This window comes from Patagioenas fasciata, chromosome 2, assembly GCF_037038585.1.
Source record: "Patagioenas fasciata isolate bPatFas1 chromosome 2, bPatFas1.hap1, whole genome shotgun sequence".
Lineage (NCBI taxonomy): Eukaryota > Metazoa > Chordata > Aves > Columbiformes > Columbidae > Patagioenas > Patagioenas fasciata.
In genome coordinates this window covers 34,714,370-34,740,971 of record NC_092521.1, presented here as the reverse complement: position 1 = coordinate 34,740,971, position 26,602 = coordinate 34,714,370, and the positions used below count along the sequence as shown (strand labels likewise).

The 26,602-nt window shown below is 40.1% G+C and overlaps 1 protein-coding gene across 2 annotated transcripts; it reads left to right on the top strand.

Moving 5' to 3' along the window:
• The first annotated feature begins 360 nt into the window (after window positions 1–360).
• Window positions 361–26,425, top strand: RDH10 (retinol dehydrogenase 10). 2 transcript variants are annotated; one of them, XM_071804002.1, is made up of 7 exons: window positions 361–1,030; window positions 1,510–1,745; window positions 21,122–21,220; window positions 22,650–22,795; window positions 23,074–23,205; window positions 25,032–25,184; window positions 25,967–26,425. In XM_071804002.1, the coding sequence occupies exons 1-6, from the start codon at window positions 745–747 to the stop codon at window positions 25,153–25,155; spliced, it is 1,023 nt and encodes a 340-aa protein (XP_071660103.1). In that variant the 5' UTR covers window positions 361–744; the 3' UTR covers window positions 25,156–25,184; window positions 25,967–26,425. The 2 variants fall into 2 exon arrangements, with proteins under 2 accessions (XP_071660103.1, XP_065688885.1); XM_065832813.2 differs by having other exon boundaries at window positions 25,032–26,425.
• The last annotated feature ends 177 nt before the right edge of the window (window positions 26,426–26,602 follow it).

Below are 26,602 nucleotides of genomic sequence, written 5' to 3'. Positions count from 1 at the left end.
CCCCAGACACGCCGCCTCTCTCCGGCCAGCAGAGCCCGCCCGAGCCGCTGCCTCAAGATGGCGCTCCAACAGGCGGGGCGCTGCGCACCCTGGGACACACAGCCCGCGAGCCCCGCGCCGGTAGGCGCGTGCTGCCCAGCCCCGGCCGCTGGGGCCGCCGCCGCGCCCGTTCCTATCGGGCCAGGCCTTGCGTGGCCGCGGCATCCTCCCCCGGCGGTGGGACGGGCGGAGCGGGCCCGGCGTGTCGTGCGAGGAGGGGCCGCGGCGGGGGCGGGAGTCCCGGGAATGCGGGGCGGCTTGGGCCGGCCCGGGGGCGGGGCTCGGCCGCCCTGCCCGCCCTATATAGGGGCCCGAGCGAGTAAAATGCTTACTGCCAGTAGCGGGGACGCGGCCGTGCGGGGCTGGGGAGGCGGTGGGCAGGCAGAGCCGTGTCCGGGCTCCGTGCTTGTCGTGTGAGACTGAGGCGGGGCAGCAGCGGCGCCCGACTGTGAGTGCGGGCGGCGCGGAGAGAGGGAGCCCAGGCGGCTTGGTGGGACGCTCAGCAGCGGGAGCGGAGCCTTCTTTCCTCCGTGCCCGCAGCCGGAGGTCCGAGGCAAGGGCGGCCCCAGGTGGGAGAGCCCGGCGGCGAGGAGGAGCTGTCTCCGTCTCGGGGAGGCTCCGCACCGCCGACGTCCGTCCCCTCCGGCTCCGCGGGCGGCCGTGCCGGGACGCGCGGGTCCCGCCGTGCGCTCGGGGTCCGGCAGCATGAACATCCTGCTGGAGCTCTTCGTGGTGACTTTCCGAGTGCTCTGGGCTTTCGTGCTGGCCGCGGCCAAGTGGCTGGTGCGGCCCAAGGAGAAGAGCGTGGCGGGGCAGGTGTGCCTGATCACCGGGGCGGGCAGCGGCCTGGGCCGCCTCTTCGCCCTGGAGTTTGCCCGGCGCCGGGCGCTGCTGGTGCTGTGGGACATCAATACGCAGAGCAACGAGGAAACGGCGGGCATGGTGCGCCACATCTATCGGGAGATGACCGAGGCGGCCGCCGCCCCCAGAGGTAAGCGGCGGGCTGTCCCCGGTCCCGGCGCTGCCCCTCGCCTCCCACCTGTCCCGCCGCCCGGGGAGGAGTGCGGGCCCGGCGGTCTCCACTCACCTGTGGCGGGTGGGTCAGCGCGGCTCCGGGCTGGAGACCGCCGGGCGCGGAGGCATGAAACGCCCCGTCAGTGCCTCTGCCCGGCGCGCCCGGCCTTGTGCCTGGGCTCCGCGGTGAGCAGAGACCTGCTTCGTGAAGCCTTGGACTCGAACTGCAGATTTAAAACCTGCAACTTTAAAAAAAAAAAAAAATCAAAAAACACTTCAGTAGCAAGAGTAAATAGACGAGTCCTTGTTTACTGTGGTGACACCAAAGTAAACAGAAGTTTTACTGTAATGGGCATGCACTCGCTGTTTCCACACAACTACTTATTTGAATGTCAAAATACAAGTAAGAATTTTATTTTTCCCCTGCTCTCTTCTCTTGTCTGTATTCCTTAATAGCTGGAGATGGAGAAAAAGATGCACTGCCCCCCTGCAACTTGCAGGTTTACACATACACCTGTGATGTGAGCAAGAGAGAAAATGTCTACTCGACAGCTGAGAGGGTCCGCAAGGAGGTTGGCGAGGTGTCTGTCCTGGTTAACAATGCTGGTGTGGTCTCTGGGCACCATCTTCTGGAGTGTCCTGATGAGCTTATTGAGAGGACCATGATGGTCAACTGTCATGCACACTTCTGGGTAACTATGATCTCCTTTCTGCTGTACCTTTTGTTGGTTAACTTTGGGAAATTAAATTTGGTTGTTTAACTCCTGTCTCCTTGAGTTTTGCACTTGCTCCCTTTCATTTGCAAGCTTTCCACTTTGTGGGTTTCTTATTTTTAACTTACTGTTCCATTTAAGGGGAATGGTGGGCATTAAAATTATTAACATAGTTTTAAATCAACTCTATCCTCATAGTATCCAGAGTTGTAAATCTTATGCCTTCTTCTGTAAACCAGATATGGAGTCCTTTGCAAGCATAACCTCTGAATCTGCTTAATGGCTGTTAACTGTTAATGAATGACTTCTCAGCCTTCCTCCCATAGTCTTCTGCCAGCATGTTAGCAGCTTCAGGATGCTGCTCTAATGGTAGCTAGAAGAGCAAACTTGCATGTTTCTGGGGAAAAAAAAAAAAAAAAAACCTTATAAAACCACTACTGAAAAATGTTGTTTGAATTGCCTTGGAGGCAAATTGTTCCTTTTGAAGGCTGGGAGAAAAGGTGAAAAAGATTTCTCAAGAAATCAAGCCAAGAGCACTTTTTCAGGAATCCTGTGTGTTTGTTCTCATAGCTTTCTCCAGGGGCTGCCAGCAGAAGTAACAAAATCTTTAGTATGGTTTCTGGGGTCATATTGTCTCCAGAGCTAGTAGATGTTAATCAATAATAAGCTATGTGATCTTATTCTTTTTTGTCTATCTAAACCTTGTTTTCCTGTGTGGTTTATTCTTTAAACCCACAGTAGTGTGGTGTTACATAAATTGGAGTATTGAAGGAGGACCTGATGCACATTCAGGTTAGCATTAGCTGTCAGACTGAGCCCATTGTCAGTATCAAAACTGTTCTTTGGTCCTTCAAAATAAGGTTATGAAATACACTTGCATAACAATCAAAGGATTAAGCAATCTGAAATATACTTCAATTTAAGCCTTCTTTGGCTGGTCTTACCTTTTCATAATAAAGTTTTGTAAAATGCTCTCATCTTCCAAACTGACAATGACCTCCACAACCTAATTTTTTTAACATGGAACTGAAATGCTGTTTTATAACCCTAAAGGAGCCTCTTCAAATCTGCACTGTGAAACACTTAATGGCAGAGCAGTCTTTTTCCAATGTATTGTGAAGCTTGTGGAGAGTGTGCTTAAATGTTAGTGCACATAAGGTAGTGTGCTTAGAAACTCTTTTAAACTATGAATGTGTATTTTAAGCCAACTTGAAAAGTTCTGAGAAAGCTCGTATGAATTCTAAGAGCTCTGTGTGTTCCCTTTCATAAAAGTTAAATTGACACTTAAGCAAACAGAGATGTGTACTAGATTTAATGTCTGTTATTGATGTGGTTTAAATGCTGAATTGACAAAGTTTCCAAGAACTCTAAATTATGACATCACCATGAATTAAAATATGGGAGGATCCTAAATTCTCCAGCTGTTCTTCCTTCAGGCCTAAGTCAGGCACTCATTTATAACATTGTTTCAGAGACCTTTTTAAAGCACCCTCTGTGTGTTCCGAGTCTGTTACAGTAATAGAAAACTAAACTTAGAGTCTAGTATTGCAATTATTTGGTTTCCATAACAGCTTCATTCATATCTAAATGTTACAGTGTGAAGTGACTTTAAAATAATAATAAAAAGGTTACTTCAGGAATGTAGAGTTAGTTCTGAACTGTGGAACTTGATATCTTGGCTTGAGCTTCTAAGGAGCAGTCAACACCCTTGATATTTAATTGAGGATCTGTTCATATGTACACTTCCTGAAGGTCCTGCTTTGCTTTTTCTTTTACTTTTTGCTGTTGGCAAAGCTTTTTTCCTTGTCTTCCCCTTCATGATCCCAGAAAAGGTTGGCTTGACCAACAGTGGGTGGACTTCTATTAAAAGTAATAGTACTTAATTTATAAGATATCATCTGCATCAGCTGATTCGAAGCCAACTTTTTTGATCCAAGTCAATGCTGACTTAAATAGAACAATGTGTCTACATGTGTGGAGTCTTACACAGCTAGTCTTTTCTGTGTCAGCTAAACTGGTGGTCCAAAAGCAAAGCTAATACTCTGGAGTATTATGTAGACTTCTAAATATTCTTGGAGGGTATTTTGTCTAAAAAGCTGTAAATGGATTTTGTAAAGACATGGATCTTCCACATAATACTACTTCAGTAGTTAAGTGTCCTTTCTGGGTGTTTGGTTTTAGTTATTTTTATGTGTGATGGGAAATTCTTCCTCATCTTTTGATCATTAATCAAGCCTTGCGTTGTTTCTTGATGAAAACCTAAAATGAGGCTTTAGTATTGTCCCATTGAAACATCAGAAATAAGATTGATTGCCTGCTCTCCATGCAGAATGCAGGTGATTTGAGCTTGCTTTATGTTAGCAGCTATGATCTAAAGGCTGCCCAACTGTTGTAGCAGGCAGTGACATGAAAGCCTGTCACCGGTTACTGTTGTGACTCCAACTGGGCTGTGTACCGTATCACACACTGGCAGTCAAAAGAGGCTTAGTGGTGTGCCACAGCCTAAACAGATGCTTTCCATTTTGCTGACATTCATGATTTGTATAATCCTTCCTATGAGTGTTCTATATAAACATGTCACCACTGCATCATGTAGCAATTTCCACAGCATAAAATCCCCTGCAGTATTAAAAACCTGTTATTTCATGCTGTGATAACTTGAATGCTTCTGATATTGAAAACATAGGGACAAAATCCATTCCTGGTTTGAAACAAGCCAGCTCTGGTTTACTATAATTTACAGATGCATAAAACTGTAGCAGGAGTGTAACACTATCTTGCCTGCCAGTCTGTTGCAAGAATAATAACTTACTTGGCTGCACTTGTCAATTGCTGGAACTGAACTTCTACAGACTGGGAAACTTTCTTCCTGTGATATGTCAGGATTCAGGTTTGAAAAATGTTAAATTGCAGTATGGGATAAAACTGTTGCTTAATCAGTTTTAAGCAAATATAGGAATAATTTTTCTTTCTTGTGGTGTTACAGTAAAGCTGAAGTGAAGTATCAAAATGTTGTGGTTTAGATTGTGGAGCAGTTTTTAAAACTACTATACTAACTCAATTTGGGAAAATTTGAGATTCTTATACTTCAGCTTTTTTTTTTTTTAAGAGTAATGCTATTACTGGATAAGTAAGTACTAATATTGTACATGAGTATAGTACTTGAGAAATCCTTCTGGATTTGTTCATTGAATGAGACTCATGGAGGGGCAGGGGTAAGGTTGTAATCAGGGTTTTTCAAGTTCTGTGACATGAAGGTCTTTCTGTACAGCAGATTTTTGGTGTTCAGCACTGAGAGAACAGTGATCTGTGTTTCACTGCCATGTGGATCCTCCAAAACTTTCAGCTTAAAGCTCTACTCCTAGAAGAGTTCTCTTCAACTTACCGAAAGGGGGAAGCAAAAGCATTCAGCTTCAGCTCTGTCATTTTAAAAAAAAAAAGCACACCTCGTGAGAGACTAGAACCCAGAGTTTGGAGGCTTGTGTACTCCTGTCTTAACTGGAGTAATTATGTTCATTCATTTACAAGCTACTTGGCTTTTGAAATCATGCAGGTATATTTGTTTTTGGAGGAATTGAATAAATCTTTCAGGTGGCCTGACTTTGATACAGGATGAGATAAATAGTGAGTAAAGAAGGAAATAGGGTAATTAGGGTATTCCTTAATAGTATAAAACTGCTAAAACTTAAATATACCCTGGAAAGAAAATTAATGCAGAGTTACTTAATCAATTAACTATTTATGCAGCTCCTGTACATGTCTTATTAAACAAGATAGGATTGCTAAAGCAATCCATACTTGGAAAGTAACAGTTGCTTGTAGCTATCTACAATGTATCAAAACTTATGTATTGTTATTGTAGTCTCTTCAAGCTCCCTGGTATTAAATAAAGCTCACTTATGTGTGTAGTTTAGTTTAAATATGGAAGTATTTCACTTAATGTGCAGTGTGAATCTTCTGCAGATTAAAAGATAGCTTAAGTTATTTGAAACTATACTAGACTGTTTTGTGGCCTGTTGGCATAGCAGTTTGATTTTTGTCTTAATCTCTAGGATTCTTATGTCTAAGATCAAATATAGACACAGTATTCTACTGACAGGCCAGCTAGCTTTATTTAGCATTTCAAATGAGTGGAACTAGTTTAATTGTTTTTTTTTTAATTTCATGATGTAATGCAAGATGTGTAAGCTTACTAACAAAGTTTAATCCACAAGTTCTTGATTTTTTTTTTTTTTTAAAGTTGGATCATTTTCAAGCCAAACATATGCATGTGTTCCAAAAAGTGTCATCAAAACTAACTCTTCCCTTGCAAAATGTTTCCAGTTACATGCCACCAGTAAATTACCCTGGACAGCACATGTGTTTCATATAGTGTGGTAGCATGCCTGGGCAGTGAATATGAACCAAAAAGCAGTCTAAACTCTTAGCCATGGAAATAGTCATATTAGTTGTACTTAAAAATTGTAAGTGCTTTGGTATGATTCTGCAGTTCATATGTTCTTGAGTTTATTTCTTGAGAAAACAGGGAACCAACTGAGAAAGTACTGTCTTCCAGATGCATGCTCTAGAAAACTGTACCTTCCTATTTTATAGAGCGATGTACTTAAAACAAGTTTTAGAAATTAAATGGTTGAATGTATATTTCTAGAGCTTGAGTGGGCGCAAGACTACTGGCTCAAAGCTTTCCTCACAGATTTATTTTATGGTCTAGCATTGTGTCCAGCACAGCTGTCACTGGCCTACAATGCTCTGATTTTGTAGCCTGTATCTTGCAGTGTATATGTATCTGTAGTCTGGCTTTGTACTCAATGTTTTAGTTGAAGTGATAATTTTTGAAGGTTTTCCAGTTTTCTAATCCTTTTTGGAGAAGAAAAAAATCAAGTTACCTATATGTCTAAGCTTTCCCTGTAGAAGGCATCTTGTATCAATTTCAGAGTAGACATGAGTGAGGCTAAAAAAGCCTCTTCAGACAATGTGCTGATCTGAAGAGTTGGCAAGCATAATTAAGCATGTTGGGATGGGGTTGTAGGTGGGTTTTAGTTTTATGCAAAAAGCCATCTTCATTTGTTGGAATCATGAATTCAAGCAGCCATAATTGGGATTCCAGAGTGCTGCTCACCAATCTAACTGTTCCACAAGTTAACTCTAGCCCTTGAGGTTTATTGAGGCTGTTCAGTCATGGTTCCCATTGTCTACAGTATCTTGATGATAACCAAGTAATTACATATCAAAGAGTGTGAACAAAATGGCTTATAGCACTCTTGAGTTGTTTAATTAGCACCACTTCCATCAGAGCAGAGGGAGAAGTGTACTGAAAATTCTTTTAAAATATTGCTTAAAATACCAACTTTCTTATATATACTTTCTGTGCTGGAGCATCTTCCTGGCATGGTGAACAATGGCCTCTTTTGTTCAAACAGCAGCTGAATTCATGTGTTTCCCTTCTTTCTCTTTAATGATGTAAAGTATTTGATTTTCATCCTACTCGGTTAACAAATGAAATGACCATTCAGAATGTTTTCCTTAAACCACTTCAGTTACATGCGAGCTTTTGTGTCAGTTGCTCTCAGGCATGCTCGGGAGATGAATTTGCTGCATTATTTGAAGAGTGCATAGAACTTGGACTCTAAACCAATAGAAAATAGAGATTCTCAGATGTAACCCATGGGTTGTTTGTTGGCTGTAAATCAGTGTGCAAGATGGTAGGATGAGGTGCAATCAGCCAGTTATTTCCATGCACTAAACTATCTGAAGCTTGAACAGTTTAGGTGAAAGCAGTAATGTATTTCGCAGAAAAGGAACATGAAAGTCCTGTTAAGGAAAGTTGTCCTGAAAAGAACATGCCAAGACATCTCAAACTACTTAAAATGTATTTGAAATATTAATGAATTATTAGTGGCTTGCAGTTCTGCAGCCTTCTAAAATAAAACTGGAGTTGCAGTATAGTTTGCAGAGGTCAGGCACTTATTATAATCTGTGGCTTTTTTTGAGGGTCAGGGACTTCTCAGCAAACCCAATGAATGCTTTCAGAGTTGCTAACCTATTCTGAAGAAATCATCCTTGCTGAGTGATCAGTACGGTGACTAAATTCTAGCTTCTTATGGAATGGGGCAGATCAGCTGAATAAGCAAAAAACTTCTACACTTGACTTTGGTCTGATATTGTGGTGTTACTTGGGAAGGATTTGGGGATGTGGGAAAGTCTTTGCTGGCATGATGCCTAACCTTGCTAGAAGTGGAGAAAGTGGCTCTTCACTGTCTTAGTGAAATGCTCAGTAACATCCACTTTTATTTTGTGGAATGCAGCTAACTTAATTACATCTTATTACATTATTACCTTTCTGTAGTAACTGAGTGACTATAGTACACTTCCAGAAGACAGACTTGTTCATGTGCTCAGCTGTAGGGAAAAGCAATTCTAATTATGATGTGGTTAAGTGTCCTGCTAACCCAGCATTTGCATCACTGCCTAAGACCTGTCTTAACTGATCTGTTTGGGTGAGCAATCCTTGTCTGTAGTTCTTGGTGTCATCAGTTAATCTGACTAGACAGGTTGATGAAAGATGAATGTTGTGTTTTCTAGCACCATCCCTGCCATTTTAGCACTGCACTCTTTAAATCTTTCCTACTTTTATCTTTATCAGCTGTGAAGTATTATTCTTTCCTGGTGCTTCTTGTGCTTTGATTTCACTTCTGGGTTTTTGGGAGGGAGGGAAGGTTTTTATCTGTCTCTAATACTAAACCTTTCCACTGTCCTCTGTATGTAAAACCCAGAGCATCACTTTCTTGATAAAACTTGCTCCCTGACCTTTGAGGTTTTCTGGCTTTTCATACTGATGGTAAAACTGAGTTACTGATACCTGTCTTTTGTGAATTATGGTAGGGGTCTTCCTGCAGAGGCAAACTCAAGCTGACTTATGTGTGATGCTATCTTTTACCTATGGTCTTAGGCTTCTCAGTTTGTCAAAAAAGTCCTTCAAAATGCAGTTACAATGTAGGGGAGTAGGCACAGACTTTGAGATTGGTAGAATTTCAGTTTCTGAGGGTTTAGTTTGAAAGAAGATATGTTACAAACGAGGGAGAGATTTACATCTGTGCTTACACTTCTGAGTGAACACTTTGTTCTTGTAAATAATTATATTAGTATAGTGATTTATATGCCAGTCAAATTAACACTTGACATGAGTGAGTTATCACAACTGGGATGGGAGGGCATGGTAGGCCAAGGAATGCCAGCACAGCTGCAAAGTGGAGGTGGCTGCCTTGGTGTGAGCCTTTTGAAATTCAAGTTTGCTTGACTGTTGAATTCTGCACCTAAATGTGCCCTGGTTCTGGTCACTTCTGCCATCTGTTTGAACTTGTGTGACAGCTTCTCGAGCACTCTTCTTTCAGCATTGGTTTGGAAAAGTGCTTGACTGTATGTTTAAAAGTAACTCATCCAGAATTTCTGACTTTGGAGGAAAGTACAAGGCAACTTAATGGTGGCATGCTGTCATGTGGGACCACCCCTTGAACCTGCATCTTACCTTGCACTAATGCTGGTATCCATCTGACCCTGGGGTGAGCCAGTCCAGCTCACCAACTTGTCTGCAGGGTGGGGACTAAAGCTGCTAATTTTCTTGGCCAAGTTGATTAGTTCTTCTACTAAGAGACTAGAGTTGTCTCATTGTTTCAGACTTGCATTAGCTGGTGTGTGTGGGGGTGTGTGTTGGAGAAAGAGTGAGTAGGTATAGGATAAAAACATGTAGCTGGGAACAGGGCCTCTGTGGCTGAGTAACGAAACCTCATTCATGGAGAGATTTTCTGAAGTAGGATTTACAGGCTCTAAATAGTTAAATAGTCATAAATGGTTTCAAACTATAGCAAATCTGCCACTGACAGAAGTGTGAATGTAACAACTCAACTTCTAAAGAGATTGCAGTATTTTAATTATATACCATTAAAAACTCCTAGATAAAGGTAAGTTAGTTTTCTGAACACATCAACTAATGTTGTGTTAACAACTCCAGCTTATTTGCCTTGTCCCAATACTATGGTTTGTGTTGTGTACTGTTGAGACCAATGATATCTGTGTCTACTGCACTGTGCAACTTCTCTGGAAATCAGTTGCACTATCACTGTTTGTATGTGGAAAAAAGAGACCAGAGCCATGTTTCAGCTCGTGGGAAGCGAACAGAGCTTCCACAGGCAGGCAAAGGACAGAAGTACTTCTGTTTTTGAAAACTTGCTCTCAAGAAAGTGAATAGTTTGTATGTTTGATTAAAATGTGCAAGTAGAATCTTTTAAAATTGTATTAGCCACTTCTTTGGTTGCTGTATTGGCTGGAGTGTGGGTTTTTTTTTTGTCATTTTAGCCTTTGTTAGCTTATGAGGTGAAAGTTTACCTCCTAAGACTATTCGTCTTCTGCACGTCATTTTTTGCGGGGTGAGGAGAAATATGAAACAGGAACACTTTGTTTTCTGAAAACCTCTGATCTCTGTGTATTTTTAAAATGCTGCTTCTCATTCAGTGAGTTACTTCATAGTAAGTTAGAGCCTTCTAGAGGCTTACTGTTTTCTTCACAAACTTTGATCCTAAATTTTCGTTCAATTATTGTATCTTCTTTATTTTTCTGTTTCTTCTAAGCAGGACTGTTATGTAAAAGGGAAACTTTCCTTCTAACAGTGTTCTTCCTGTAAGATACTGAGTTACAGCATAATCACTTTCCTTTTTATAAAGTAATTGAGTCAAAACAATGACTTAGTGACTGAGAGAAGATGAGTAAAGTGACTCAGCTTTCATCTGTGTGCAAGTACTACAGCGATTGCAGTTCTATGGAGGTACTGGCCTTAAGGTATCTACAGAATGCGAGACAGGGGTTTTTTTCTGTTTAGCTACTTCTTGAAAAGTCTGTTACATAAATTGTAAAACATGAATGATGACTTCATGTTTTCCCTAAGTAGTTTTGACAGTACTGTTCTCTAGTAATTTTTTGGAAACATGCAGACTAAAATACCAAGTTTTACTAAATATTTCAGAGGATGACTAAGCTTATGGCAAGCAGGAGAAAAATGTGTATTTAAAAATTGGATTGTGTTCTCATTCACTCAGCAGAATATTCTAAGCTCCTATCTAATAGTTGTTGTAAAATGAATTTATGTGGATTTTTCACTGACTCATAGGGGCATGTTTTCATTTTTGTCAAGATTATCAAATAGCTGGCAATAAATAACTGCTCTCCAAATGGCTGGACATTTGCTACAAACTTGTGCTAATGAAGGTGAGGGACTAATGTTTGTTACACTAATGTCAACATAGCTCTGAAGCGCTACAAATCCTTTGACATGACCATTTGTCAGTATGTAAACAAAGTAGAATTTCTAGTCACTTGACTTCAACAGAGCTTAAACTAGCTTTTGTGGGAAGGAGTAGCCAAGTGTTAAATTCTTATCACTTGACCAGCAAATACTAAAGTAACTTCAAATTTGACACTTGAATAAATGCAAGTTAGGTCATATTTACTGGTAGATCTGACTGTGGAAGGATGAGGCTGGTGGTGCTACCTACTGGGGTTATAACTTAAGTTCCCAGATTTATAGGAGTGTAACTGGGCTGTCACAGCCATGTTGGAGCTCGGTGTTAGTGTTTGGTTTATGGAAAGCTCATGCTGATGTGATGGATCCAAGCAGAAGGATTCACTTTCTTTAAACTGCATGTTACTTTTCACTGGCTGCTGCCAACTGTGTAGTACTTGCTTGAAATTGAATAGTAATTGTGGCTTGGTAGCTATGATAGTCTGAGAGTATAATGAGGTTAATATTTGTGGAAAATAAATATCAACTTGTTGAATAAGATGCCTTTAGGTGGGAGGAAAGAGGTCATCTTTCAAGCATGAGTACTTTGAAAGCTTCAGTTCTCATGCTTGTTTATACCTTAAATTTTTGCTGTCTGGTGAAGTCTGCATGTATACATTTGTTCCCAAATTCCACTTCAGTCTAGACTTGTATCTTGTTTTTTGCTTTGGTTTTGTTTTTATTTTTTCAGTGTAAGGCAAACTAAACACATAGCTGGGCCTCCAACAGGCCTCTTACCATGCAACCTTACCTGCTACTAATCCTTCTCAGCTTTACGTTATTTGGGTGTTTGAAGTCCACAGCAAACATAATTGGCAGCTTATGTGCTGCACTCTTGCATTGATTAAGCAGAGATACTGTTTTTCTACCTGTTCATTGCTAGCTGCTGAGAATCCAATATGATTGCTCTGTCCAGGCTTTAAAAGCTATTAAAAATCAAAGCAGGTGAAATTGTCTGTGAGGACTTGGAATACCCTTAAGCTAGCAAGGGAATATAGTTATTGGCAGGCATCTAATAGCTGGGGGGACACATAATTAGTGTTTGAACACAGTATGGTATGTGTATGTTCTAGCCACAGCTGTAAATACATTAATTCCACAATAAATTAATCTAGGTGCTGTGCACTGCTTCATTGGACCCTCTTTTCAGCTGAAAGGACTTGAGACCAAAGGAGGAGGAGAAATGGAAGTAAAACAGATGCTGTTTCAGATAGAGCAGAATAATTTATTACAGGCAAGAGCTCCTGTAGGGGAGATACAGGAGAGATATGGCAGAGGAATTGACATCCTTTCCAGTTAGTTAAGATTCTGTGTTGATAAGCCAGCAGAGACCTTGCACTTTTTGTCTCTGTGTTAACTGCAGGTTTATGAACTTATTCATCCATGAGAAAGAGGAATGGGCTGTTGAGCAGGCAGATAGTGTACTTGACTTAAGTGGAGAATCACAGAATGGTTGAGGTGGAAAGGGACCTCTGGAGGTCATCAGGTCCAATCCTCCTGCTCAAGCAGGGCCACCTAGAGCCACTGGCCCAGAACCATGTCCAAATGGCTTTTGAATATCTCCAAGGATGGAGATCACAGCCTCTCTGGGCAACCTGTGAGAATGTGCTGAATTTTTCATAGCCATATGAAATCAAAGACATGCAAAAACTGGAGGGGGGAGGTATAAATACACAATTAGTGATTTAAACAATGATATATGCTGCTGCATGTATATGAATCAGTTATACATCAGCAAAACAATATCTGCAAGTGCAGATGAAAGTAGACTATTTGGTGTGCTTGTATGGTAGTTCAAATACAAGCATGTCCATTAAAGGCAGATGGATGCTTCCATAGAAATTATTGGTGGAATATAGTTCTTAGAAAGATACTTTACAGGACAGGCCTGACATCTGAGGGTGGAAATAATTTAAAAAGCATGTAGGTCTAAAATATGTTTCCTTTTAGGAAGGAAGAATTTGGAAGTTCTCAGGGGCAGAAAGATCCAATAACAAAGACTGCAAATTCCACTTTTTGTTATAGAAATAAAAGGGTAGCTCAGCTTGAATACCTGAACTTCTGTGTGTCCAGAAAGCATATAAAGTAGTTGCCTCTCTAAACATAAGTGGAATATTCTTAAGGAGAGACCCAGGACCACCTTTGGCTGAGTTACATCTACCTGAACCCTTCACTCAAAATCTAGAGTGATGCAATGGTGGGGGATGCAGAAAAGCTTTGTGTAAGAGCTGGGAATTTGATTAGCAGCAGACTGGTGTAGACTTTAGGTAATTATACCTTTTTCTTCTTAACTCTCAAGAAGAGAGTTTCTGAAGCAGAAATTGTATTGTTTAGGTAGCATTCTTGAGTACTTAACCTACACTTCAGAATTAAATTACACTTCAGAGGGAGAACAAAGTTGTTCTCTACTTCAAGTCTTAGTTACCCAATTTGGGGTAAGATCAGAGGAAATGAAGCCCTTAAAAGAAAGGGGAGGTGGGGGGTAATGTAGTGACATGAGGCAACAGTAACAAAAGTTTCTGTTGCAATGTCCTTCCCTAAGCACTTTTCATATCCTACTCTCTGTAGACACTATTCATTTTTGACTAAACCTTGTTAACAAACTACAAAAGACAATTTAGCCAGGCAATGTTCAGTTGCCTTAGGCATGGTATAATTAGTTCTAGTAGTAAAGAGTGGAAATCAATGATTAATGTTTGAGAGATAACTAGTGGTATTAGTTTCCTGTGAAATTTTTTTTTAAATGGCATTACTTATCTTATCTTTACTGTCTAACCATTGTAAACAGCTTTGCAGCGCTAAGTTCTGATTAAGGAAAACTACTTCATTCAGCTTCAGCTCTCTTCTGATATAGGCAAGGAGAGTTGACTCTGTGTAAGAGGAACCACTACAATAACTGAATCATTCACAGGAAACGGTGGCAACTATTTGCTTTGAAAATTGAGGAAATTTTGCATCTGGACCTTAAGTACTACAAATGCTATACAATGTAGTAGCATAAATATGGGCTGTAGCAAACTTGTTTGTTAGCAAAAGGCATGGCAGACATTTGTTACTGCTAACAAACTCACTTACAAACTTCAGTAAATAAGATTAATCCAATTTTGCACTACTTCGGTGCTTCTGAGTCTGAGAAGCAGGGAGTTTTACGTGTATGGATCAGTCATGAGGGTGGAGAAAGGAGGAATGTTAATTACTAACATGAATTAATGATGGACTTATAAGCTATTACTTGAATAATTCGTTTTTGTTTTTACTAAGCTAAGACCTCATGTACTTCAAAGCAGTATTCCATGCAGAGTTGGAGAGAGGAAAAAAAGATGCTTATTTCTCTCTAAATCAAAAACGGTTTTAACTGTTGTTGCTTTTCATTCTCAGTTAATTCCTCAGTATTTATTTTGCTGCCTTCACCTCTTAACCTGGGTAGATGTTATCTGCAGTTTCACTCTGTCTGCAAATGTAGGATATCCAAAGTATTGGGGGGTAGGCGGGAGGGCGTGGCTGCTTTGTTACTCATTGTCATTATAGACTTCTGTCTAAGTCTGTCTTGTTCTTTCAGAAGCTTCTGGTTGCAAGGCAACTGTAACATTATTACTGTGCATGTATGTTAACCATTAACTGTTGTTGTAGTTCAATATTAAAGGAATCCCCGTGGCCCCAAAACAGTGGGTTTTTATGTGAAGGACAAATAAAGCTTTAGTGAGAAATTGACTGTTGTGTTGCCTGCCAGGAGCTAAATAACTAAGGGTCTCCTTTCAAAATGAAATATTGGAAGGTCTAGCTTTTTTGTTTCGAATGCAGAGCCTGTTCAAGGCATGCTGGAGAACAATCCTTGAATAGTTTCCTTTCTTGCTTTTAATATAGCTGTCTGTGGAAGTTTGGCTTGAGGATGTCATTCATGTGTATTTCCTGATCCTTCTTGCTCCAAAAGGATCTGGGTAGACCCATCAACAATCCAGAGAAATCTGACTTTTTTAATTAATACCTTTAGGAAGACTGGGTAGTTCTGGTGTATTTTTCATTAAGGTTGCTTAAGAATAGAAACTGGAGATCAAAAAATAGCACTAATTTCCACATCTATTCAAATATTTACTTAGACAGTAGCTGATTATCCAGAAGGGGCCTGATGCTTCTTGAGAACAGTCAGCAGAGACATCTGAGCTCCTTTAAATCATAGCTTTGGTCCCTTATGTTTGCAAGGTCAACAGTTGTTGTAGACCTCTGTCTGCCTTCTGTATTCAGCCTCTTACTGGCAGAGCTGCATCCTTTGTGCTGTGTGGTCCTGTCTAGTGTTTGACTTGAGACTTTATTTGTCTTAGCGCAGTTACTGATCTCACTTTAACCTAGTATATCAGAAATGCTGGTATATAGTGGAATTTAAGAAGGATGTGGAGATAATATAGGAAAAATAATTGAGATGATAGTGCAAATGACAAGTAGTTAAACTCGGTTCTCACTGGACCCAAATAAAAAAGCTAAAAGGAACACAAATGCTTAAATCCAGGTTTGTAACTGCATGCTTTGTGTGAGAAGGCGCTTTGGATATTATATCTTCTAACTTTGATTAATTCTTCACTGAGAGTTACACAGTTCTGGGTTACACTTTCAAGGCCTCTTCTAAAATTATTTGGTTTTGGCTTTCACTGTAATCCTGTGTTTATAAAGTATTTAAAGTGGCTATCTTCTGAAATAAGCTGGGCTGTATGGTGGCTGCTGAAAATCATATCAGCATATTTAGTGATAAAGCTTGCTGTGTGGGGTTTTTGTGTTTCTGATGTACCTCTCTTTCCATTTTAAAACACAGTAGTGCTCTAGTGGTACACTACCTGGTTTGGACAAACATGCTTTAAGGCAAGGCTGCCACAGTCTGGTTGCAGAAGAGTTAGGGGTGCTGTTTTTTCGGATTCTTGTGCTTTCCTTCTCAGTTCTTGGAATAGGAAGAGAAATTGGGGCCTGTGGACATCTCTGGATTTTCTTCCATGGTGGAGTGAGTGGCCATGTGCTGTCCTGCATGGGAGCAGGAGAACAGGCAATGTGACCTGCTACGGTCTGTGAAGAAGAATGGGAAGAAGGCTGAACATCCATGCTGAGAGGGGAGAGGGGATACAATGTGTGCATTAAACAAAAACTTGGACCAACATTTTCCTGTCACTGGCTCTGTTGCTTCATGATATAGAATTAGCTTCATGGTTATAGGATTAGCTAACACACATGGCAGCAGTCTTTTTATGATCTCTGGTACCTTGGTTCCCAGAGTTGTCTGGATGAGTCCTTGACTAATCACATTAATTTTGCTTCTTGGGTATAGCTGATTAGTGTTTAACATGAAGATGTAATTATACCTTTACCCAAATGTTGCATTTGTTTGCACTGTTACATACTCTCCTGGCAGTCAAGAACAGCTGAGCCTTGGGAGGAAATGACTGATCTATTGTACTACTGCACCACTGCTGTGGATAACTGTAGTCATCTAAAAACTCACTGGTTTTGGTCAGCCCCAGAAAAATAACCGTGCTCCATTCTCCTTACCTGAAGGGGCTGTATGGAAAATGAGCTGTTCCCTCGGTGTAAAGGAATTTCTGCCTTACAGTAAAGTAGCAGGTTTATGCCACATCAGAATACTTTAAAAGGGCTGTTGAACATTGTAAGGCAGAAAGTATAAGAAAAAAATGACTGTATTGAAAAAATAGACATTTAAAGGACCTAATGTGTTGGTACCTGCTTTCTTTGTATTAAAGACAACTCTCTAAACACAAGGTAGCATACACTTTTGTACTTTAGTGTGCATTCTGCACTCAGTATCCATTGTCTTGAGCTGCATGCAGCTAACAATGTTTTCTGTGGATGCTTGCTTTCTACTTTAAGAATAATTAATTCAAAATTTAATTAAAAAATCACTTTCCCCAACACAGTATTTCTTCATATTCTCATTTGTTGTATTTAGACTAATTTGTCTTGACATTGCAGCTGTGCTGTTCTTTGTGTTGCACAATCTTTTGAGTTTTGTTTCATTAAGAATGGAACTAAAGAATTTGGGAAAGGGGAGGGAAGAAGTGCTAGACTGTTAGAAGTTAATTTGCCGTAAACCAAAATGTTGAGAACAGATTACGAAAGCTATGAAGTGACATGTAAATGCCTGTTCAGTTTCACACTTGTGAGAAATAAGTCATTAAAGCTGTGTGCACATGAAATAGCTGTTTGGTTACAGCTACTGGGAATGGTTTGTTCTTTCTCATAGATCAGAAACATAGGAGAAAATTCTTAGATTAGGAATTGATCTTTAGGCTCTAAAAAACTTAAAGGTTAAACTAGCTCTAACTAGCTCTACTTGCTGTTCAGAGGATGCTTAAATTTCTTGATGTTGAACACTGCATAACTACCCTGATGCATCACAACATATTCCTTTCATCCACTATATTCTACTTACTGGTTTCTCTTCAGTGTTGAAAAGTGTTATGTTAGTCATTAATAAATAATACAGTTCTGATTTTAAGTACTGAAATGTTTTGGTTAAATGTCTTTCTCTGCAGCTGTGAGAGGTAAAACTGAACCCTAAAGGATCAAACCACAAGGCAGATAGCTTGATTAAATCACTTGAGTTGATTTGAATTATTTCGGGGGCCTGGTTCATGACCTCTAATGCTGTGGGTAAAACACATTTCTTGCTTAGTATCTTCTAATGTTTTTTAATGGAGGATTAGCAGGTCCATGCATCACCTTGGAAGACTAATGTGGGCTCTGCTACCTGTTCACACAAACTCCAGATGGGCAGGCCACCCAGGAGGCATCTTGCCCCAAACTGGTCAGACTCTTAGCTAGTTTCTCAGGGGCACACAGAAGACTTCAGGTCTGGTGGGCAGATGTAGCTGAAGCTGAAAGGAATGAGAAACTAGGTTGATCTGGTTTATGTAACAGGCAGAAAAACTGGGGAGCAGAGGATGGAGGAATCTGCTTTGATCAAGGAAGTGGGCTGTGACAGAAGCTCAGTAAGAACACTGATTTATTTGGGGATTGCTTATACCACAAAAGAGCATAACTTCACTTTGGGATTGTTTTTCCCAGCAAGAGGAGGCTGGGAGGAGCAGTGGGCAAGCCTTTACTCTGAGCCTGGAGATGTGTCCCCCCATAGGGTGTGCCTGCCTCTGACAGGGCTTTGTTTTCCAGTGCTGACTCCAGCTGCAGTAGATGGCTGGAGGATGGCAGCACCCGAGGTGACTTTCTGCGACATCCATGTAGCTGAGATGCTGGTAGCTGACTGTTTTGTACATACGATAGTTGTGCTATCTTTATAGACTGCCTGAGGTTCAGGTTTTAAAAGGATTTGTGGGATAATATCCCATGACAAAGCACAGGACCCTGGTCTGAACAGGCTGTTTCAGAATGCTGGGGTCTGGCACAAAGGTTTCCATGAATTGCTATAAGTCTTCAGAGCAGAGAAGCTGTGCTTTTTCCTATATGGCAGTAAATGATCCTTTAAGAGCTGTTGTACATGAAGAGACTGTATTTCTGCTGCTGGGAGTTGTTTGGTGTGCACTTGAATTGCTGAGGATGTTACCCAAAATGTCCTTAACAGGGTTTATTTGTCATGTGCCAATTTCCTCTTGGCTGACAAAGAGTTACTTTAGCCATAAGCTCTGAAAACTCAATCTTTGTAATCTTTGTGCTTTGAAGAAGAGTAGTATGGTTGAGTGGGCTTTCTGAAATTTACTGATCTGCAATTGTTCTGTTTGGTTTTTTTTCCATATGTGCCTGGGAAATTTTTTTTAATGAGCCATACATAGATAGAGACATTTATGGACACCTAATTATAGTTCATTGTATTTGAAACAAACAAACAAACAAAAAACAGTGCCATAGTAAAGATAATAGAAAAACTAATTCAACAAGGCTTGGTGCACTTGCCTGTTGTTTCTCTTGGAAGGAAACATTGATTTGTGCCTTGAAAGTGGTAGAAAAACCTATCACTATGTATTTCCATTTTTTCCTCTCTTCCAAGGCAAATGACCCTTCATTTCTGTAGTTGCTGTGGTTTTCAGCCAGAGCTTCAGTCTGCACTATCAAGCTTTCTGGCAATGCGAGGTGGCAATCAGTCATTCTGATGTGATGTGGACAGATAACTGAGACGTAAGTGAAACCTGCTGATGGAGCTGACTAAAGTTCCAGAGGGGAGCTGTTAGCAGGGCTGAGTTAGGAGCACAGATCTGACAGGGATGGCATGGAGCATCTGTGCTGTGTACGCGCCATTGGTGTTGGGGTGTGTGAGACAGGCTGCCAATAAATAACCCACTAAAACTTCAGTGCCATCCAAACAAAGCCTCTTACCTTTTTAGACAGCAGTGACTGGGCTTTGTTGCCATGCAACATGGGAAGAGAGGCTGAAACTCTGTGTGCCTGGCACAGATTAGTTTAGCAGAGAACTAAATTCTTGTCCAAGGCTCTACGTAAGAGGTTTAGAGATCCCTGCCATGAGGAAGGAAACAAATGCAAACCAGCTTGCTCTTAGATTATTATTTTTTTATAATTAGCTTTGTTATGCACTTATGACAGAACCTAGGAGCTGTATGAATCAACAGTAGAAAAGGCAAGGAGTCAGGAGGTCTGTTAATCTTTTATCATCTGCCAGCTGCCCAGTGAAAACACTCTTTTGTCTGGTGTTAGGAGGTCTGGATTAGTCATTTAACACCTGCACGCAAAAATGTTGTAGAAGAACATGTGAAAATCATTAGAGCAAAACTGTCCTGATGTCTGTGATTGGAAAATGCAGACAGCATAAGAATGGAATTAGATGGATTCAGCTGAAACTTGCATGTCTTCTTAAGAATGTGGCTGACACAACTCAGACCAACAATTAAGCAAGGAGCACATACTTAAGGGGCATTTGCATGCTCTGAGTTTGGATCCAAATTACATGGGAAGACCAAGTTTCTGGGAAGATTAAGCATTTGTCGTACAGAGTGAATTAGAATAGAATAATAGCTTTGTCATTACTGGATTTATAGATAAACTAGGCATGTCTGTGATAAAGTATTCTCTGAAGTTCTTTGACAATTTTAAAGTGATCTTGTATAGTACACTGACAATCTAGAAGCTGAAGTAAATAACAACTTCCTGTGCCATCTTACAATTTCATTGACTTTGTTTTTTAGCATATATGGTGCTCTGCCTAATACTTATTTAAATAAGGAAAGTATTGAGTTGGCTTCAGGAAACAGACATAGCAAAGCTAGGTATCTTAGAGATGTTCTTCTAGAGAATGCCTTCAATTTATTGCTAAAAACTTTTTTCTTAAAGGTGTTAGCTCTGACTTGGTTTTTAAAATGAAACAAACTTGTCATAATCAAAGTACAAAAACTGGAGGTTAAAATCAAAGTTTCATCTTGAGACTTGTTTTGCATTTGTTTTATTTTGAAGCTCTTAAAATAAGGAATTGGTAATAGAAATGTATATCTTGTCTTTTTAATTAGAGTAATGCTTATGAAAACTAAAAGATGATTTAGATTTAGACTAATAGATGTTGCTATATTTTTTTGATGTAAAAAGTAACATCAACAGAAGTTCTGCCTCCAGTATTTCCTTTAATGTTAAATGCCCAAGATGATGAGTTAATTGGATAAAGCTAACTGTATCTAACTTCCAAAACACTCTGTCAATAATTAGAACTGATAATTGGCACTAGTCTTGACATAGATATGCTGGATGGTATAATTAAACAGTTTGCATTCCTTTTTCTGTCTTTTAAAAAAAGTTATTTCCATTTTAGGGTCAAATTATCTCTTTCTGATAACTAGTCTCTTGCAGAAAAATAAACATGTCTGAGCTCAATTGATCCTTTAACCTTAGGATTTCTAGAGATATAATCCTTGCTGTCTGAATTCAAAAAATCTACAGCTTGTTTGTGTTGGCATTTTTGAAAAACTCAGAAGTTCAAAACCTGTACAGTGATCTCCTAAATTCTTGATAACAAACTTATCACTAACGTAGTATGTTCATAGTGTGGTGGTTTTGTTTTCTTTTTACCTTGTAGACTGCTAAAGCATTCCTTCCCAAGATGCTGGAAATGAATCATGGACACATTGTGACAGTTGCAAGTTCCTTGGGATTGTTCAGTACTGCTGGAGTGGAGGTTTGTTAGACTATAATTAACAATAGATTTGGCACTTCTTGCTTAGAATCACAGAACACCAGGTTGGAAGGGGCCACAAGGATGATCTGGTCCAACCTTTCTTGGCAAAAGCACAGTCTAGACAAGATGGCCCAGCTGACAGGATAAACTTTATCTGCTAGAGAAAATAAATTCAAATCTTCCAAGATACTTGGAAGACACAGTGCTGAGTTCCACATCAATACATGGCTTCCTGTGAGTGGGACCTGCAGGACTCAGGCAACCACTGTATCCACCTACTTCATGGGTGGACTTGCCACTTGGAGTGAAAGCTGAGGATGGCAAAGGATTTCAGAATGCTAAATGGTATTTGAATTACCTGATGAATGTAGAAATACGAAAGGTGTCCACCTACCTACTCTTGTCAATATCTTCAGTGCTAAGTTTGAAGCCAAAGGCAGGGATTTTAAAAAATGTTTACTGTGAGGAAATGGCTGCCAGCCTTCCTTCCAGAATCTGCATCTCACCTGCTTTTCTAGGCTACCAGTTATAAGTGTTAGGCTGTCTAGTTGGTAGCAGATGTTTGAGAATACAGGTTTGTGAGACTTGCTTGGTTAGGATTTGAACTTATTATCTTGCTTTTTGGGTCATTAGCTTGAACACAAGTGTGTGTGAACAAAAAGCATTCAGTTAATGAAAATGAATGAATGTGTCTAATGGGATAATAATCATATCAGCCCATAAGTACACACTTCTTTGTGTATAGATAAGGCTCAATCCAACACCTAAAACTGCAGTGTTTCATAACAGAAATGAGTGAAGGTGGTGTCACTTAAAGCTTTTTAGAGTATTTATTGTCTTGAAAGAACCACAAAGAATTTCCTAGACTGTGAGTGTGAACACCAGCAGGCGACATCCAACAGAAAACTTGAGTGCTATTGCTGTTGATGCAGTTATTTAATTGGTATTTTTGAGATATACAAGCTATATCCTCTTCTGAAATTTAAATAATACACTCATATCTTGATTATATCTTCTGTTGAAGCTAATCTGAAAAATAAAACATTAAATATTTTTGCCTGTGCCCTGCCAACTCTACAAGCTTTTTCATATCTGACCCAAGGTAGTATTAGGTATCTCAGTCCTTTGTTGTAACATTTCATATTAAGCAAACTGGTAATTGGAGTAACTTGCCATGTAAGCCTACCTGATTCAAAGACTTGAATCCAAGGTAATATCCTCCTACACTGAGATTTCCTGCTTTCATGATTTTGTGCTAATTGCCTCAAAAGTTAAATGCTAAATGAGTTGATGTGATGCTCTATTCAGTAGGTGTCTGTTGTTCCTTTGAAAATCTGTGCAGAATCACTTCAAATATGCTTTAACTTTGAACATGATTTGTACCTGTCATTTTGAGTTGCATTTTTTGCCTTGTTCATCACCAACACAGGATTATTGTGCCAGCAAATTTGGAGCTGTGGGTTTCCATGAGTCTTTGAGCCATGAATTGAAGGCTGCTGAAAAGGATGGTATCAAAACAACTTTAGTCTGCCCTTATCTTGTAGATACAGGAATGTTCAGAGGGTGCAGAATCAGGTGAGTAAAACTCTTCTGCTCCATTTTTGTGGTGTTTTAAAAGTACTTGAAGGTAGCTAAACTGCTACCATAAAAATACTAATATAAGTCTTATCTCTGCTTCAATATGTTCTTCTGTCCTTTGGTATGTGGCAACACAAGTTTTGAGCTATAGTCTTTGTAACTGAACAGTGAGTCTCTGTCCCTGCTGAGGCATTCCAAAGAATGTGAGTTAATAAATGCTTCACTGAGGTCTGTGGTCCTTTATCTTATTAATCTGTCCTAATCAAATATTTCAGGAAAGAAATTGAGCCTTTCCTTCCACCCTTGAAACCAGAATACTGTGTGAAGCAGGCTATGAGAGCTATCCTTACAGACCAACCAATGATCTGCACACCTCGTCTCATGTATATGGTCACCTTCATGAAAAGGTAAGGGTTGAAATGCCAGTTTATTGGCAGTACAATCTACAGAATTCTCATAAAATGCAAGAGCATGTCTGCTTTCTGGATATAAACACTCTCCTGTCCACAGAGGCCATAGGTACTGTTTTGTTAGAATTCACAAATTTCTCCTGTGGCTTGTGTGACTGTGTTACTTGTTTGGGAAGCTCCATAAAACTAAGATCCTGTGTATTATGCATCCTCATTTTACCTTTCTGGTGTCTTACATTCTCCTTAGATTCCTATTTTCTTTTCAACAGATTTTATTTCCATTGTTTGGGTTCTATTTTAGGAATGGGGTATGAGGCAGCTTCCAGCAAAGGAACCTCCAGCTGTTTGTCTCTAGAACCAGTGTGCAGGAGGCCCTGCTTGCAGATTCTCTAGGACTTGCACAGTAGATAAACTTGTAGTAGATAGACTTGCACAGGTAGATAAACTGAAAATCTGCACATTCAGAACTAATTTTTTAAGTTTGACAGAGGAACTATTTATCCTGTCTAGCACACAAGAGGTTTTGAATGGGAACTCTAATCTGTAACCAGACTGACATTGCAGTGATGCCGGGTAGTACAACAGTTGGCTCAATTCTACTGATGCAACATCACTTACATTCTAGTTTATAGACAACAGCTTCACAGCAGGTTTTTTTTTTTTTAAATCACTAGTGTGTAGGAGGAACCTTTAAAATGTAGGGATGGTTGAAACTGAGAACCTTGGTGATTTTTAATTCCATGTAGAAGGCAGTGTCTCTCTTCTGCTTCAGTTTTCTCATGGTAGACAGGATCAGAGACTAGAGGAGATTTTGTTGCTCACCTCTTTCCTGGAAAAGGGAGCATGTATGTGTCTCTTCTACCAACAAATCAATGCTGCTATCAGCATCTTTAAGAACTAACTACTTCATCAAGAAGCTGAGTGCTTCAGTGATCTCAGCACAAGCAGTGCCTTACAGCAAAAGTCACATCAAAAGCCCTCTGGGTTGTTGGGTGTTCAGCACTTCAGCTTCCAACAGGGAGATCAAAGCTTCTGCATAATCCATGCCCCTGGCAGCAGCACTTGGATCAAAGGCCTCCCACCAACCACTGCACAAGCAGTGCTACAGGCAGTGAGGACACCTGTACCAGTGACATCTCCTTGGTGCTTCAGTGGTCATTGCTCCTAATGACTAGAATCTGTGCTCTGCTTTCCACTGAATCCCATCTTACTCCTTTGCTAGAGCCCCTGAGTACTATACTTGAAAAGTAATGTTTTGTGGATGTGGGAAGGAGGGGAAGGTCTCCAGCCAGGTATCCATCACATCTTGGAATTTTATCTGGAGGGGGTGAAAAAGGAAATTGCTCTCTTTGGACCTCTCTTTTTGAGGATGGATGGTTGAGTTTAGAATATAAGTCAAGGTTGTTAGACATCTGGTGATCAAAGAATGGCTTTAACTAACACTAATCCCACATTAAAGAATATCTTAAATGTCTGATGACCTCTGCTGATGTGGCTTTGAGCAGATGCTTTGCTTTTAGTAGGCCTTGCCCTTGCCCCCTCTTTTAAACAAGCTATTGCAGTGCTTGTGAGGAAGCAGCAGAAAATCTGGTCTAAGCTGGAGTCGCATGAATAAGTAGCTTTCTTCCTTTGCTTGCCCATGAAGTTGGAACTCTAAAATTTTGATTTTTCTCTAAGTATCCTTGTGAAATAAAAATCCTAACTCTCTTATGAAGCCTCTCCAATAGCTTTTATATTGCTTTTAAGGAGACCAAGTACATACTGTAAACAGAGGTTTTGTTTTATGCTGTCTCCTAACAGTTTTATAACCTCTTTCTTCACAGTATTCTGCCCTTTGAAGCAGTTGTATGCATGTACCGGTTTTTGGGAGCAGACAAGTGTATGTACCCTTTCATCGCTCAAAGGAAACAGGCTACAAACAACAATGAAGCAAAGAATGGAATTTAACACTATTTTGGATGGACTAACATTTATAGGTGAATATGATAATGTTACATGACAGAATTGTGAAGTGCACTTGCACCTATCAAATGCAAACACCAGTATCTTACTGTGGCATTCTCTTGGGTCCTAAACCTGTGTGTTGAGCTCTAGAAATCAATGGGGTTTTTTATATACTGTAAATACAACTGACTAGAGTACTTGGAAAATGTGATAGGTAAGCAAAGTGACTTCACAGTGTAGCTGCCACGATTGTCCTTTAGAATGTCACTGCATGTATGGTAAACTAGTCACACTACTTCTTGTAGGGATGCACTGCGTGATCTCTTTCTCAGCCTTCCAAGGTTTGTAAGAGCTGTCTCCAACTAGAAGATGCAGTGTTTCAGAAATTGTATGTCCCTGTGTTATTTGGGAATGGGGAGGTAAAGGAAATCTTGATTTAAGCTACTGCTCGTGACCTTTTAGCAAATTCAAGAAGTTTCTGAATGCATCTCTTCACTTGTTCGCCCAAGCTCTCTAAAGGACACATGGCCAAACTGTGGTGTAATTCTCTTCTGTAGCAATTGTGTGTTTTCTATTTAAGCAAAGATAAAAAGAAATTTGTAAGTCTCTGCTGATTCAAAGGCAACTGAATGTCTCAAATACTCTCAGAGCAAACTTGTACTGGATATCTGGTTTTCTAGGAATGCAGGCAGTGATTTTAAAATTACTTTTTTCAAGTCATTTGATTTGAAATATGCTCTATTCTGTTTCCCTTTGTATGTCAGAGTACAATCTAATATTATGGACTGTTTCTTTTCTTCCTTTTCATTTGTAGTTCTGACAGAGTTCTCCCACCCCCCCAAGGAAGCTATTGTATTAAATTTCTGTAACTGGACTTGTGCCTAAATGACAAAGCAACTCAGCTAAGATACAAACTGTTTATGTAAGTGCTGGTCATATGCCAATTATTAGCAAAGGAAAAATAGGATAATGCCTGTGTGACTCTACATGTGGAATATGGAAGGGTGTAAAGATTTTTGAGTTCTGCTCACATTGTAGAACAGCAAATGATGTTTTTACAGTATTTTTTGTAAAGCGAACAATTTTGTGCCTTGAATAATTTGGTAATCTGTATTAGTGAAGCATTGTAAAAGTGAACTTCTACCTCTGTATCTTAATGTATACCATCCACTTGTAAACTACTATTGGACAAATTGTGATTACTTTTTTAGAATGTCTTGTTAAATAGTGACCAATGCCTGTGGTTATTAAAGTGAGCCACTTTTTCCTTAAAGTGATTGCAATGCTTCCTTGAAAGACTAAGCTACTGCAAACTACTTGTGCCTGTTCTATAGCTCTTTAGTATCAACACAGTTGAAATATTTATTGCTCAGTTCCTGTATCCACTTTGTCACCTCCATGGTTTACAGAGTAATCTCTTAAGGCTATCAGTAAGTACTGTGAAATTAGG

Coding starts and splice junctions, on each gene's coding strand:
- RDH10 (XM_071804002.1), top strand. CDS start 745: ATGAACATCCTGCTGGAGCTCTTCGTGGTGACTTTCCGAGTGCTCTGG. Junction 1,031..1,509: donor GGCGGCCGCCGCCCCCAGAG/GTAAGCGGCGGG, acceptor ATTCCTTAATAG/CTGGAGATGGAGAAAAAGAT. Junction 23,206..25,031: donor ATGGTCACCTTCATGAAAAG/GTAAGGGTTGAA, acceptor CTTTCTTCACAG/TATTCTGCCCTTTGAAGCAG.